Source organism: Telmatherina bonti (assembly GCF_933228915.1).
Source record: "Telmatherina bonti genome assembly, chromosome: 15".
Lineage (NCBI taxonomy): Eukaryota > Metazoa > Chordata > Actinopteri > Atheriniformes > Telmatherinidae > Telmatherina > Telmatherina bonti.
In genome coordinates this window covers 12,834,993-12,851,406 of record NC_136613.1, presented here as the reverse complement: position 1 = coordinate 12,851,406, position 16,414 = coordinate 12,834,993, and the positions used below count along the sequence as shown (strand labels likewise).

The 16,414-nt window shown below is 37.1% G+C and overlaps 1 protein-coding gene across 1 annotated transcript in view; it reads right to left on the bottom strand.

Moving 5' to 3' along the window:
* Window positions 1–16,414, bottom strand: part of cerkl (CERK like autophagy regulator) — a gene marked incomplete at both ends in the record, with an annotated part of 35,019 nt that overhangs the window by 9,963 nt on the left and 8,642 nt on the right. The window contains 5 exons of the mRNA XM_079254656.1: window positions 321–395; window positions 495–625; window positions 2,294–2,357; window positions 2,938–3,069; window positions 12,992–13,222. Coding sequence (XP_079110782.1) covers window positions 321–395; window positions 495–625; window positions 2,294–2,357; window positions 2,938–3,069; window positions 12,992–13,222 — 633 coding nt within the window. The remainder of the gene's footprint in view (window positions 1–320; window positions 396–494; window positions 626–2,293; window positions 2,358–2,937; window positions 3,070–12,991; window positions 13,223–16,414) is intronic.

The following is a 16,414-nucleotide window of genomic DNA, read 5'->3' as shown; positions in this document are numbered from 1 at the left end:
CTGACTATTTACTTGCAAAGTAAATCATGATGGCTGATCTATAACATATTTAATTCTCCAAAGGTAAAGCAGATCCAGCTGTAGACGAAATATAGAAGTTTACAGGTGTTTTTTTAATATAAATTACAACAGGCCCAGGATATCTTATCATACAATTACAGAGGTTGCCTAGGAGACGGTAGAAAGTCTTTAAATGCTCACATTTTTTACATTGGTTATTTGTAGATAGAGCAAGTGCCCAGTATAAGTTCAGAAAAGGCTAAAACCATCACAACCAATGTGAGCTGCAGGATTTAATGATAGAAATGAATCATTTGTACCTAGCACAATGTGAAGGGCTGCAGTTACAGGATCTCTGACTCCATGAACTGAACAGGAAACTACATCAGTGGAGCCTGTAAAATAAAATAAATAATAATCATTTTAAAAAGACATAGAGTGGAATTCCCACATGGCATCATGCTATGGCTCCATAAAAACACACTTTCTCTTACCAGCAGGTATGATTCCAAGTGGTAGAACTGGTTTCACTGGGTTTTCTGGAGAATCTACATCCAGCTGAGCTCTGAGGACCAGAGCGTGACACATCTCCGCCACTGATCCATCCCCACCAACACACACCACGCTGATGGACAGGTGGAAATACACTATTGTCAGGACATAGCGAAATGCAGGCAGGGACAAACAAAGAAAGCAAAAACATCCTCTGCACCTTCATGGTAGGTTTTCCTCTTATCTTAAATCTTGAAAAAGAAATCAGCCAAACCAATGAACTGCAGTTCATTTCTTGATCTTTGAACATGTATCAAATCAAATCAAACTTTATTTATACAGCACTTTTCATTGTTTGGAAGAAAATTAAGGTCACAGGAGAAGCACCTAAGCAACCCCATGTCTTCAGACAAATCAGTTTTAGAAATAAAATGTCGCCATATTTTCAAAGATAGGTCTTTTTAGTTCTGGTTTCCTGTTTTATTTTGTAGTTTTCCTTGTTTCGCTCCCTCATCTGTAGTTTTCTGATCATTAGCTCCCCTGGTTTGATTTTCTGATTCATTTCACCTAGTTACTCCCTCCGTGTATTTATACCCGTTGGTTTGTGCTCTCAGTTGTTGCTTCATTGTTCTTATGTTAGCTTCATGTTTTTTGCTTCGTTTGCTAGTTTGCCTTCAGTTTAGTTTTTTGGAATCAAAACCATCTTCATTCTGCATTACTGCCTCCTGTCAATGCATGCTAATAAATAAATAAATAAAGCATATTCAAGCTTTATTAGCTGAGGTGGAGGAGAGTATTGTTTGTGTTGTTAAACAAAAGTGACAAGCTTCATCTTCAGTTTGGATTTGCAGTAAACTGGAGATGAGCAGGCTCCGCCCCCATTATGTCCTTATTCATGGGATTACCTGGAACTCTGGTCTCCACGGTTACAGCCAGCCTAATTGGCAAATGTAGGTTTCAACCAAATCCTCACCAGTGTAGTTTCAGACATGCACGCACATACACACACACAAACACACACATGCACACAGACACACATCAAAACATTCAGCAGCTAGCTTAGCAACACAGAGCTAATCTTCTCTAAGGACATTAAGCTTTATGAGGGCTGAGCACAAAAGCTGCTTACACACATGCACACGGGCGCACACACACACACAAGGATCATAATAGATAGCATGATGAGCTTGATTAAAGCTTCAGTTATGTTTTTTTTTTTTACCTCAAGAGCCCAACAACTTTTATACAGTTCAGGAACATTGCTAATAGAGCCACCTGATGGTGTTTCCTCAAATATGTGCAGATGTGTGTCTGTCTAAACGTGTGTGTGTGACAGATCAGTCTGGGTCAGTGTGTTTTAGTGTCAGCCTTTGACAGAAAACTGCTCTTTGATTACAGGGCTGACTGTGGTCAGTTTTAGAAGGCTGATGTCACGACTTAAAACGTGTTTACTTCAACCTTCAACTGAGTTTACCTTTGAGCTGAATTTACCTTTAACATGTCAGATGCTACTTTCCACTGTAAAATGATTTTGTTCAATCATCCAACTCATGTCCAGATTAATTCAACTTTGTATTTTTGTCCATGATTTCCATCAAACATCCTCCTTAAGCATTTTATCTTCATCTAGCAAATCAACAAAATGCTAAATAGCCTCTTTTGCTTGTCCACGATTAAATATATAAAGAAACCTCAGAATATGACATATTACAATATTAAAATAGCAAACATGTTTAGCTATATTCATACACACATAATTTAGCTTTGAAACAAGATGTTATATATGACAGAAACAACTAACCCATCAAATTCATCCAGTTTGCATTCCTTCATCACTGAGAGAGCATGACCCTTCCTTTCCGTTACTGGAGAGATAGACAGACAGACAGACAGAGAGACAGACAGGTAAAATAAAGAGAGAAAGGGAAAAGGGAGATGTAAGCAGATGGAGAGACATCAAGATGGACAAAGATAAAATGTTCATGCTTGTGTGTGGTCAGATCTACACAAGTGTGTGTTCGATAGCTGCCAAAAAAAAAAAAAAGTGGGACAACGGATATCGCACCATCTGCTGAGAGGAGGAAAAGGAGGAGTAGCCATGTTAAAAAAAAAAAGAGGGGAGAAAACAACAGAAGAGAGGAGAGGAGGAAACAGGGAAGGAGAAGGGAGGAAGCTGCCTCCCTCTGTCACAACAGATGGGCTAAGCTCTGCCCCCTATATCAGGTTACCTAGCGACCAGAAACTGCCATTAACTCTGACCTTTGGACCTTCATGCATACACACAAGCACAAAGATTTCATACTGTCGTCTCTAACGCCCATAAAAAAAATCTATGCAACAATTTTATCATCGATAAACATAGTTTTATTACATTAAGGTGACAAAAACTGATAAATAAAGCTGCATTTCTGGATTTGCCATTGGTAAGTAAACAGACAGACAGACCTGTGATGTCAGTGCGGATGTCAGCCATCTTGAAAAGAGGAGCCACATGGTCTCTGTAGATGTGCACAGCTTCTTTCTTGTGGCTGCTTGGGTTGATGAACACCTTCAGATACCTGGGACGACTGTTGAACCCTGCACACACATAATCCATCCATCATGAAAGAACAGAAAGATTTTCTTACAGTTTTCTACAAGGGACTACGTTACAACGCAGCTCACAGGTCTGAATTGTCCATATGGTTGGTCCACGCTTCACTCAGGAAACAGCATGGCCAAGTTCATAGGAAGCAGTCAGTGGCCACGTTCAGATCATCCATGCAGGTTTGAATACAAACACAACGTACAAAAGTTGCCATATACAGCCTGTTTCTTTTGGGAGTGTGTCTGCCAAAGTGTTCTGGGCCACCAAGAGGACATTTTGCTTTACTGGTGTGTTTACCAATGGTGAGGAACAATCACACATTTGTCTGAGTCCTGCCCCAGCTAAGGTAGCTATCATAAGACATTCATTTTACACAAGCCTGTCAGTCAGTTGCCATAATGAGGAGTAAAACACAGAACTAACAGCAAATCCAAACTGACAGCAGCGCAAGGACACCAAAACACAAAGCTACAATAAAACTAAAGCTGGCACACCAATTCAAGGTTGGACAGACTTCTGAAAGCAATAGTGACATCAATGGGACAACAACTGGAGTATGAAGGCAAAGACAGCATAGGTGTGGTGATTCAATAACTAAAACTTACAAAGAAAAACCTACTGCGAGATACGAATGTGGCCTGTTACATGTTGAAAAGGTGGCCTGTATCTTCATCATTGGTTGATACAAAGTGTGTGTGTGTGTGTGTGTGTGTGTGTGTGTGTGTGTATGTGTGTGTGGTAGTATCAGCTCTAAAATGCACCCACACAGACCCCCTAAACAGCTCATCATTAGGCAGATTTAGAGACCGCATTATGAATCCCCATAGACTCTCTCAGATCAATACACACACACCAGCTCCATTATCCAGCTCATGACTATAATCTGCTCCCAAAAGGCAGTGACCTCGCCCTGTTAATGACCCCACATGCAAAAACAAAGTGCACCTCCTACCATCACTCCACCTTATGGTTCTGACGAGGTTCTCTAGAGATCCTGCAAAGAGCCACCCGACACCTCCAGCACACTACCATCTACTGGACCCCACTAGTCAACCCCACTATCACCCCAAACAGAGTTCTACCAACCTGCTGGGAACTTAAATATAACAGATTTTTTTACTCTGGTTTACATGTCTCACAATCTTAGAAACAGTGCAATAAAAACTTTTCACTGTTACATAAAATGGACATAAAACGGTTTGAATGAGGATTTCTACAGATTTCTACAGGTTTGTCACGATGAGAAAATTCTGAAGGAGATTAAATAAGAGCAGTGGGATATTGTCTTATTAGGTCTTCATGAACGCAAATTAAAGAGCCAGAAGGATCTGCAACAAATGAAAGTTAACTCACTTCATGTAAAACAAAAGTAGGGAAAGGGAGGAAAATCTAACAAAGGCAGGGAACAGATAAGTGTAAGTGTAACCACCTGAGACACTACACCAATTGATCTGTATGTTGAAAACATTGTGGATCCCTTAAAGGAAATTATTTTCACATCAATATTATTCCCTTTTTGGCAGGACGTATTTAAGAGATTTAAAATCAATATTCCAAACTGACATTTCATTTGAATGTATATCTCTATACATAGAAAATCTGCAGGTGTAAATTTAACATAAAAAGATAAATATTTGTTTCACATGAGCGATACACAAGGAACCTATGGTGTATGAGTGGATTGACATAATTTTTTATGACATTTTCAAGATGGAAAGAACTAACTTGGCTGTAAGATTACAACAGCATGTGTTTCTAAAAAGATAGCAAAGGTAATTAGACATAATTACATCAATTTTTCATTCCTTTATTTAATTCTAAATTATACAAACTTATCTGTTACTCTTTTCACATCTATTGTATTTACTTACTTCTTTATTTTAATCCCTTTTGGAGTAGTTTTTCTTTAAAATGATCAAGTTTTTTGTTTTAACTTTTATAGAAAAAGTTAGTCATCTTTGTATTATTTACTCATCACAAATATACTGTTGTGTATATTTTGCAGATTATAATTGATACACTGATGAATGAGAATGACATATTGTTATCTTAATGAACATGTGAATCATGGAAAATCATAAAGATAAGAACAAAAAATACTAGAGAAGGAGGAGGGGTGGCAAGATGAAAGGATATTTGCTTTTTTTTTTTTGTTTAAGCACCAATAAGCAGTCTCGGCATATAGAGGCACTCAGATATATTGCTGTTTGGACTCAATATATTCCATTTTCAACTAAATTCATCCAGAATTTAAGTCTTTTGTTTGTTTACATCTCATCTGAAGATGAGGTACATTGAAACATCACTTTAACTTTCCTGTTCAATAAGTAAAAATGACTTTTCAATCACTTTCAGTTAGTTGGACTTTTAATGATTATGGTAATTCTCTTTCCAAGTAGATTTATGGAGCATAGTTGTAACAAACATCGAACAGTGTGTGAACTGCAAACAGCTCTTCTACTGTAGAACAGAAAAACATACAACTTTAATTTAAACATTTAAAGCAAGATTAGAAATTTATAATTTCTTTTTTTTTTAATTTAGACAGAAAATATGAAGAGGTGATTTTAATTGCTAAGCTGTGCAATTACTAATAACTCTTAAATCATTGTCTTGTTTTGACCACAGGAACATTTCACAGACAGGGAACGTTAGGAGAGTATTAGTCTGTAACCACCTCTGTTCCCACTGGCTCTACAACAATGTACTGAGGAGTTCATTAACACATTTTCCTATTAATGCACATGCTGTTTGTAAAAGTAAGGTAAAACCTCACTTTTACCTTTATAAGGAAAAACAACTACTGACACTCCAACAGGGCATAAACGGGTTTCTTCTTACTCTAACACAAAGTCTCTCAGGAGATGATGTCATCAGTTTGTTGATATGTTTCTCAGAAGAAAGGCAAGCACACACATAGATGCAAAGAGGTCAAGTATCCATCAGGTCATTTCCCCAGTCTCAATCAGTGGCAGGTTGCCACGGAGCTGCTGACACGTTACCATGGTAAACAATCCAGGCATCAGCAAGAAGTATTGAGTTTCCGACAGAGGACTTTCATCAGGGTTGCTGAGTGTTGTTGAACTGAGTCCATTTTAGGTCAGTGAGAATATTAAAGTGTTTTAAGCAATTATCTCATTTCATCCATGATGACAAAAAGTTATTTAGTAATTCTTTCATTGAAAAGTGCAACATACAAAATATTTGAAAATGTTTTTTTTATTCTGTTTATATAAGTATGCATTTGACCTTTAAACTGTCAGAGGTTGATACATCAACATCCATCTCTCTTGTATTTTTAGTGTATTTACCCAGACCATCTAGTCTACTTGGACTCCACTGACATCTTTTTAGTGTGGCCTTATTAAATAAATAAACTGAAAACTGAATGTGAAATGTGGTTTTCGTCTTCTTACAGTATGAGTTGTAATCCCCAACTCTGAAATGGTAAGCTGTCTTTTTGCGCAGGTGCAGCTAGTAAGTCCTCATCAGCAGATAGAAATCATCTTTCTGGTGTGCTTGAATGTCATTTTGTTTGTTTTGAAGGTGGAAATGTAAATAAAACCAGCAGGTTGCTGCTGGTTCAGAGCTGGTTCTTCATGTCAGTTTGGTGTATAAATGCCCTTAACTAAATAAAAACACATTGATATAAGTATGGTATTTTCTTAGTCCATCAAATAAATTAATAAAAATCATTAGTAGTCTTAGACACGGTACACTTTTTTTCTTCTTTTTCTAGATCAATAAATTAGTGTTGAAGACTGTAAATTACTTTACCAGCAGCAGTGTAAACACTTGTGTTTTACTGACTCAAAACGGACTCACAAAAATTTGAACTCGCCTTTTTTATTATTAGTTATGATCATTTTACTGTTTACACTGCTCAGTAAGAAAAATATAATATAAATATGTAGGGCTAAAATACCTTAGAAGTTTTCTTTATTAAAAAAGCTATTGCTGCTGACTATCAGCCATCCAACCAAAGAAAACTTCAACACTGGTATTGGCCCAGATATATGTATAATCACCACATTTCTACTTTTTAAGTATTCTAAAATGTTCTCATTATTTTTGATTCTCATTATTTTTGATGTTATAGACAAACTGGAGGTTCTGCTTTTGAACTTTTGTTGTTTAGTGGCAACGAGCTGTTTATTATTTGTGTGTGACATAAGTCAATTAGGAGTCTACTTTAGAAATGCTGCAACTTGATTTGTTTGGTCCGTCAGGATACATCTGTTCACAACTGGAACTCAGTAGTCATACTTGTGGTTCTGTTTTATACCACCTTTTGGGCCCGCTGTGATTCATGGCCTTGTGTAATCTGCATGCTGTACAGTGCAGATTTTGAAAAAGTCTCCTCTTAGGTTTAACTTTCATGTTGTTACTTTGCAACTTGTTTTCTTGGTGTGTTATATTTTTTTTCTGTGTAAAGATTGATCCACACATATGTGTTTGCTGTACAAATATTTGGTCTGCATGCAGTTGGTTGCAAAGGAAGCTGGTGGACCTTTGCAGACAGGTCCAAATAACAAAATCTGTTACAGAATCCAAGTAAAAACATGGTTACAATAACAAATCAAAATTTCTATGACATTAATTTAGCAAATTAGCTTGTTATCATTTGTGGACTGACACATAGCAACTACAGCTCAGGTAGTTGGGAATTATGAATAAAACTTTAACTATTTGGTTATGATCTAAAGTACTGTTTGGACATATTGGTACATTTTGGAACAAACTGTAATGTTTGTATCCAGATTTACTAAATTTCATCCAATGTCTAGCAAAAAACATAAAGTTGGGAAATAAATCATCCATAATGGATATCATGATAGTAGGGCTGTAACGACATGCTTTCGCCCTGATTCAATTTTTTAGATGCCGATTCTATATAAATTGCGATTCTCATAATTCTTAGATATTGCTGGTTTTTGTAGACTAAAAACAAGACCAAAAAAATGTACAAAACTTTTTTGCTAGTCATTTTTCTTGATTTCAGTTAGTAAAAAAAAAAAAATAGCCAGACTATCATCCTGCTGCTATAATGCCCAAGAAGACAAGTAAAACAATCAATAAAAATGACAAATATTTTTATGATAAATTATTTTTATTTATTTAAAAAAAGTTTTTTTTTTGTTTTTTTGTTGTTTTTTTTTACAAAAAAATAGATTTTAAAATTGTGAAGCAAAAAATCCCGATATTCAAATTTTCTGATTTGATTTCCCACCCCTACATAATAGCCTGCAAAAGAGCTGTTGGATTATTTCAGTTGAGACTAAAGTGTTAGGCTGTCCATAAATACCTGAGAGATGCTGGTTGATGAGTGGGAGTTAAAGCAAACATTTTGAAATGATGACAAGTTTAGTCGCAAACTCCTCCTGTCCACATTCAAAAGTGTCTTTAAGCAGAACTTTACCATCATTGTGAGTGCATATCAATCTGACAACAACATATTTAAAGCTCTTTTAATTTTCCTTCTCCAGTGTTAGTTCAGCAACTTTTTGCTGTACAATAACAAAGCTAGTTTCCTAACTAACTAATAAAATGGTCTACTGAATATGAACAAGACAAAGGAAGGCAGGCAGCCTTTTCGTCAATATACTTTGATTCATCCCGGTTAACAAACAGGCCAGTTAATATATAACACAGACACACATATAAAGACGGTCATAAAGTGTTTTATACCCTGACTAATCTTGCCTTAATGTAAGAGACAAACCGAAAGACAAAAATAACATATTTGCTGCACATTGATTTTTAGTGTTAAGTTATACTATTAAATAAAATTAAAATTAAAGTGACCACATACCTGATGCTAATAATTGAAAGACATACAGTGAAATTGGTGGCATATGAATATTTCCACAAACCTGCCCATATAAATATGCAAACTACCTGTGAAAAAGAAAAGACTAGCCAGCTGATGTGGAAGGAGTATCCACGGCACCTGCTGTCTCTGCAGAGCTCAGTTCGGGGGCCTGAGAGTTTCAGGGCCACCAGCTTGTAAGCCTGTTGAGCTATTAAACAACTGCAGTCAGTCTATCTCGCTGTCTGACCCCATGTATTGAAAGTGTTTCTAAACAGCATAAACGCTCCTCTTTTGTCACCCTGACTGCCATTCATTTTCTTCACAGCACTCTGCAGCTGCTACGCACAGCAAATGACAAAGAATAAGTACAGGAAGTAGTCGGTTACCATTGTGAAACTGAATTTTCAAATCTCAACATTAAGAAGTGGTTGTAGTGTCGGCTATGGCTAGACTGCCCGCTCTGCGACACCACAGTTCCCACAACAATACGCTTTTCACACTGACCTCTGGCTGGAAAATAGGCTTAATGTCCGCACAGCGGCAGAGCAACTGACTTTGTTTACCTTTCACACATACACACACACACACACACACACACACACACACACAGACTCCTCTGCCGTGGTGTATAAAGTCACAAAGGCCATCACAGTTTGATGTGCAGTGTGACCACTTGAAATGACACACGACCTGTGAGCCATTCACGTCCAAGTTTGAGGCCAAAGACACCCTCCTGAAGAAGTTGTGACTTTGCTGCAGGGCCTCATGGGTAATCTGATTTGATGGACTGACAGGCGCACAGGCAGACAGGTGACCAGCGATAATATGTCAGACTGATGCCATGGTAAGAGAGCGACGGTAACCTGAATGTTAACTTTGACCTCCTCATTTACCAAAAACTTGTAATGTCTCTGTTGAGGTTGACGTAGGTTGACGAACACAGTGGAGCTAAATTGTAAAGTGAGCTCTTGTGAGTTAAATCCATACACACAGGACTCCAACATTTCTATTGTGTGTTAACTGTCAGCCAGGCTCTGCCCACTACAGTGCACCTGGGAACCAGCGCCTGGGAACGTCAGCCTGTAGTAGCATCCAGGACTTAATTAAAAAGCTCCTGACAGCAGGTGGCTGCTAGTTTATAACAAAAAATTCGCCCAAACATAAGCCATATCTGGCTCTGAATAATGACATTGACAAAGGATAAGTATTGCTACACTCAGCCACAAACCAACCAAACATCACCAACCATCACCAATCTTTACACTTTTGAAGAACCCTGGACCTCATAATATCAGCTGCAACTTTTGTCTAGTTGGGGTTCTGTACTTGATCCATGTTAGTCAAAAGTAAGCTAGATTATGGAATCACCGTATGAAGTATTCAGATTTCTGTATTGTGAAAATACATCAAAAAGTTATATAAAAATGGTTGTCTGTTTATGTATTTTTTTCCAGATCAGGTAGAGGAAAAAACATCTGAAATGGCCTTATAATTGTAAATACAAATATGTGCATATGCCTAAATTTGCAAATGAATCTGCAAACACAAGCAAGATCGATCAGTTAAAATGATGGAAATTATTACAAAACTTATTGAAGAAGTTGAATCAGCCTGGAGCATGGAAAAAGATGTTGGTCCTATCCAGTCTGCTGTATTTGACAATTTGAAACAAATGCAAACAAAATGGGAAAACTGTAAAAGGGAAACACACAGGTAGGACAAAAAAGCTGTCAAAAAATCAGGACCAAAAGCCTAAAAGAACATCCCGGAAAACAGAAATATGCACAATAATGGATTTGAAAAAGTGTAAGATAATAGGATTTATACCAAGAAACGCCAAATAATCATTATTATCACTCCAATAAGCAGACAAGGACATTTGATGAAAATTATAAGCACTAATTGTTCATTTAGGTTTGGCAATGACTTATTGAAGGAATTTTTATTTGGAGTGTCTCAAAAAAAGAAAAATTACAGCCTCATGAAGATTACCAGAAAACTTGTTCATTTTTAAGCGGTTTGGAGTTTACTTATATAAAACAGTTATCCAATTATTATAAGTGTCAGGATTAAAATAAAACTTTGGCAGCTTTATTTCTGCATTAAACATAAGTTCATTTACTTCTCCAGTAATAACAATTTGACTTCACATTAATGTAACACATTCTTTTCTCATTTTTCTTTTCAATTCCTTTAACCATTACTAGAGCTTTGGACACCACTTAAACTCATGTTGGAAGTAAGATATATATTTGGAATGAACTAAAAATCTAATGGATGCACACACGTGTTTATGTAGACGGTATAACTAATCTCTCTTGCAGACAATATGATTCAACTGCTGACAGCATGTTAGTAAGTACTGCTGAGTATGTACAGCTATATCTGTGTTTGTGTGTGTGTGTGTGTGTGTGTGTGTGTGTGTGTGTAATCTGAATGTCTTTGTTCCTATGGATTGGCAGATTAACTCTCCTGTCTGATGTAACTGTGACTCACTTCATTAAACTTAGTGACAGTCTGATAGTAAACTTACAAATTTTTTCTGAGCAGCTAGCATAGGTTGTAGCTAAGAACTGGCCAACCCTGGAGTATGCGTGAAGATGCAAGCGGAGGTCGTCTTTAGTGATACAGCATGCAAAAATGTGTGTTTTGCTGTATGTCTCAGCTTGCTTCTTACAACAGCTATGGTGCTGACTCACTGATTCTGCTAAGAGCAGTGCTTAGAAAGGAGCTTTCAAACAATCAGCACTTAATATGAATGAAACAATGCAGTTTTATAAAAAAAAAAAAAAAAAAAAATCCCCTGTACGGGGGTGGTGAGGTCACCCCCTGCAACCTTTTGCACCTTTTACATGGAAAAGACAACATGTTTAAATTGAGTCAAAAACAGCTGAAAATGCAGTTATTTTATTGGAGAGGCTTTCAACAAGACAAAAAAATTATTTAAATTAATGATGAAGGAAAACAAATGACAGCCATTGCAGGAACATTTCACTAAAAATGACAAATGATTAGCTCGCAGTTAAATAGCAGGATAAGACAATGGGATTTATTGTTGGGGTGGGTAGGGGGGTAATTCTCCAGACAAAAAAAAAAATCTAACCCTGACCCAACAGAGGAGAGATACTCCATTCCCATTTACCACAAAGTAACATACCAAACAACCCACATAGGATCTATCTTTTGTACCTAAATGTTTTTTTATGAGTACAAAGGTCTGTCACTGGGGTGGTTCCCTCAAAGATGCTGCCATTGGACAGTCGATTATGTAACTTATGAAGATCAGGCAGCCCCCAGAAGGAGCAACAGTGACAATTCTTTGTACCTCTAAAGGTACAGTTATGTACTTTCATTTCTGAGAAGTTTTTTTCTGTTTTCCAAAATGTGGTTTTGCAAAAAATTTGTGGTGTTTTTGGTTTTGCTGTCCTCTTTTGTTCAGTTCTGTACATCAGAGTGCATATCATCATTTATTGTCAAAGTTTCTAACTTAACAGTTACTATGATGTGTCTATGCCAGTTACTGTACTCGCTATTACTGTATCTGTAACAGCCTTTAGTACAAAATGTTACTGAATATATTCAACAAAAAAATTACCTTTCATCATTTTTGTTTCTGCTGCATCTTAGAATCTGTATGTTTAAATAACTCAGAAATACCAGACCCACAATAGAAAAAAAAGGTGGAATTACTCTTCATGAAGAAAGTTTATTTATACTTTCCACTATCTAACTGATGGGAAGAGTGATTGTCGTAATAATAACAGCATTACTCAGCAGTGTGTGTCTATAATCATCTTACCGAGTGACAATCACAGAAGCACTGAGTCATGTTTCCATTGCTCCAGCTTATGTAACACAAACCACCAAACTTATCAGCCAGGACTTCCAATAAGAGACTTCATGTGGAGTCCAGTGGCCTTCAAACAAAGTATAATTTTATTATAAAGAAAATCTGGGTTTGATTTCACAAAGTATTTAAAACAAATACATTAAAAGAACAGCAGAGGTAGCAATTCCCCCTTCAAAACACACAAAACCACATAAAACAGCTGCTTTATTTGTGCTGTTGCTAAAAAAAATCAGTATGATCTGAGTGTTACCTGAGAGGAGCTCCTTTAGAGTGTTGAACCAGGTGTGTGTGTGCTCTGCAGAGGCATTGTGCAGATGCAGTGTGTCCTCCTCCAGCTTCATCCCTTTCCTGCTACAGTAGAAAAGGGCCACACCGAGCACGGCTCCCCCAGACTGCTGGCCCACCGCTCGCCGCCGCTTCACCCTCACCGCAAACACGTCCTGCAGCAGCATCACACCTGGCTGCGGGGCACTCGCTTCTCCTGCAGCCAGACACAGAAAATCAGCTAAAAACAAACATAAAATTTGCCTTGCATTAATAAACACCTCCGTTTCTAATATTCAGATGCAACATTTTGTCAACACCTAAAGAGCCACCTCAAGTTTAATCAATAAATATTACTGTTCTATACAGAGCTAGATTATCTGTTCTAATTACAATATTTCTAACAAAAAACTTTTTATAGGTGTCACCTAGGTTGGTAAAACATGGATATTCAAACTGCAGGGCATTACATAATACCATTTACAGTCTTCCTCACTAATCTATTGATCAGTGCAATGCTCAATGGCACCTGTCAATCACCAGTGTAATCAGGATGGAATTGTGAAATCTGATTGGTCCATGTCAGAATAATCATCCAATCCTCTATGGATAATACCAGCAGAGTTCAGACGGTGTACCAAGTTACATAACCCTCACACTGGCAACTTATCCATAACACGCATGAGCTAAGCTGATACAATACCACAGAGCCAGCCGGTCACCACGTAGTCCAAGCAGCCGACGGTACAAAAGCAAAAGCTGCGGCCAAAAAACAAGTTTTCAGAATGACTGACACAACTGCAAAAAAGGTCCACTACTACTCGTTTATGACAACTTCTGAGTGAGATCAAGATTTTTATAGTTCACACATCCTGTAAACTTTTGTTTGTGTGCAGGGCCAAAACCAATACATAGTTAGTTATTAATAGAATAACCGTGAAGTCTCATACTCATGAAAATGACAATATTTTGACTACATTCAGATTCACTGTTAAAACTTTTTTAAATGAAGGCCTAATAATTTGGTTTTTCTTCTTGGTTTCATACTTCTTGATAATTAAAAGAGGTATACTTTCATCGGTGGATAAACAAAAAAGAGATCACTTAACAAAGGAATAACTACAAAAATAGAAAACTGTTTCAGTGTACATTACGAAACCAGACAGATGTTTTCAGGATGTTTTCAATTCTTTTACAGCAGACCAACTCCTAAAACTATAAATTCATATCTAAAACAAAACTTTTAATAAGTTTTGGAGGCTATCAAATACATCTTGAATGAAAGCCTGAATTAGGAAAGCCAACATTTGTAACACATTTTAATTAAACAAGAAATGCATGATAAGAAACAGGGCTTACATGATAAACCAAAATTACAATTAAAATTCTGAGGGATCTATAGATGCCTGTCAGAAAGCCCTGTATATTTTCCATTAATAGCAGTAGAACAAGCTGTTTTTGTGTACTTGCCATGTAGCTACACACCCTAACAGGCGGGAAAACATCTGCACAGGAAAAAGCTAACCCCTATATGAGACATGTTAATCCACTTTAATCATCAGTAATATTTAAGTCCAACTGATGCTTTTATTGCAAATTATTCATCCTGATTTGAAGCCTCAGAGGGCTTACAGGCCTTCTACAGAGAGTACACAGCAATGTAGAAAATACTGCACAGATGATGGAGCCCAATACAAAATATAACTTATTTAATTAAAAGCTTACAAATCTATTTGCAGTTAAATTGTGATTTTGTGTGAAACATAAATTAAAAGAATACTATGAATTGCAACTTTTTCTAACTTATACTCACCTGAATAAACAACAAGATGAGATATGTTATGTACAAACTGATTATATTGATTGTTTTTCTAGACACAATGACTCATTTTGTATTTGATGCCTGCAACACATTCCAAAAAGCTGGAAAGGGCGCGACAAAAGACTGGGAAAGATGAGGAACGCTCCAAAAACACCTGTTTGGAACGTCCCAAAGGTGAACAGGATAACTGGAAACAGATGAGTGTTATGATTGGGTATCAAAGGTGTGTCCCTGAAAGGCTCAGTCATTCACAAGTAAGGATGGGGTGAGGTTCACCACTTTGTGGACAACTATGTGAGCAAATTGTCAAACAGTTTAAGAGTATATCTAAATGTACATTTGCAAGGGATTTAGGGATTTCATCATGTACTTTCCATAATATCATCAAAAGATTCAGAGAATCTGAGATGGACTAATGCAAAGTGGAAAAGTGTGTTGTGGCCTGAAGAGTCCACATGTCAAATGTTTCAGGGAATCATGGATGTTGTGTCCTCCAGGCCAAAGATTAGCTGGATTATCTGGTTCAAAAGTACTATTTGAGTTCAAAAGTAAGCTTCTGTCTCCAGTAATATGTGGTTATTTTATTTTATTCAGTGTTGAATGTTATTATGGGTGGATGGATGTAAGAATTAGCTCCGGGGCAAGATGGGTATAGATGGATAGATCAGTAGGCCTATCTATCTATCTATCTATCTATCTATCTATCTATCTATCTATCTATCTATCTATCTATCTATCTATCCATCCATCCATCCATCCATCCATCCATCCATCCATCCATCCATCCACATAACTCACTCAATGTGAGAAAATGAGACTTTTACCGCTCCTTTGTTTTAACAAACTAACTGTAATCAGTAACAATATCAGTAAAACACACAAGCAAAGATCTGCACCAATCTAAACGACAAACATCCCAGGGCAGATTGATTTGTCAAGAAACAGTTATAAATTATGATAGCTGATTAACCTCCCCTCTATAAAAGACCCTCCTGCTACTATCAAACACCAAATACCCCAAAACCAGCAATGCTCGTTCCCCCAGAGACACCAGCTTCCATATGTCGAGGTCACAGCTTTGTGTGGAAGCGCTCTGTTGCTACCTTCTCTGTGTTTTTGTCTGTTCACTTAATGTTGTACATATTTGTGTTATTTCCTGGTGGTAGATCAATACATCTGGTGAGGAATCTAAACAAAACCAAAGCAGTGTGTTTAATTTTAATAATCACTACAGGCTTATCTGTAAATCTGCTGCTACAGGAGTGTTTGTGTCAACTCTAAATGCTACACTCAAAAAAGGCAAACAGCATGTTTGTCCAAGTTACTCATCTCTAACATGTAGCTTTTACATAAATAACATATGTTTTAAGATTTACATAATTAGTTTGAATACATTTTACTTAAAAAATTACAATGTATATTTACTTGATTGATGTATGTTGAGCTAACATGACGGAATACAGTTCAAATCCGGACGTAAGAATATCTCGGACACTATCGCGAGATCAGATTACAACCACAGGGAAGAAGAGCTCACACGATGCAGTGCAGGGGAACCCTGGGAGTGCTTGGAAGGGTGAAGGTAAA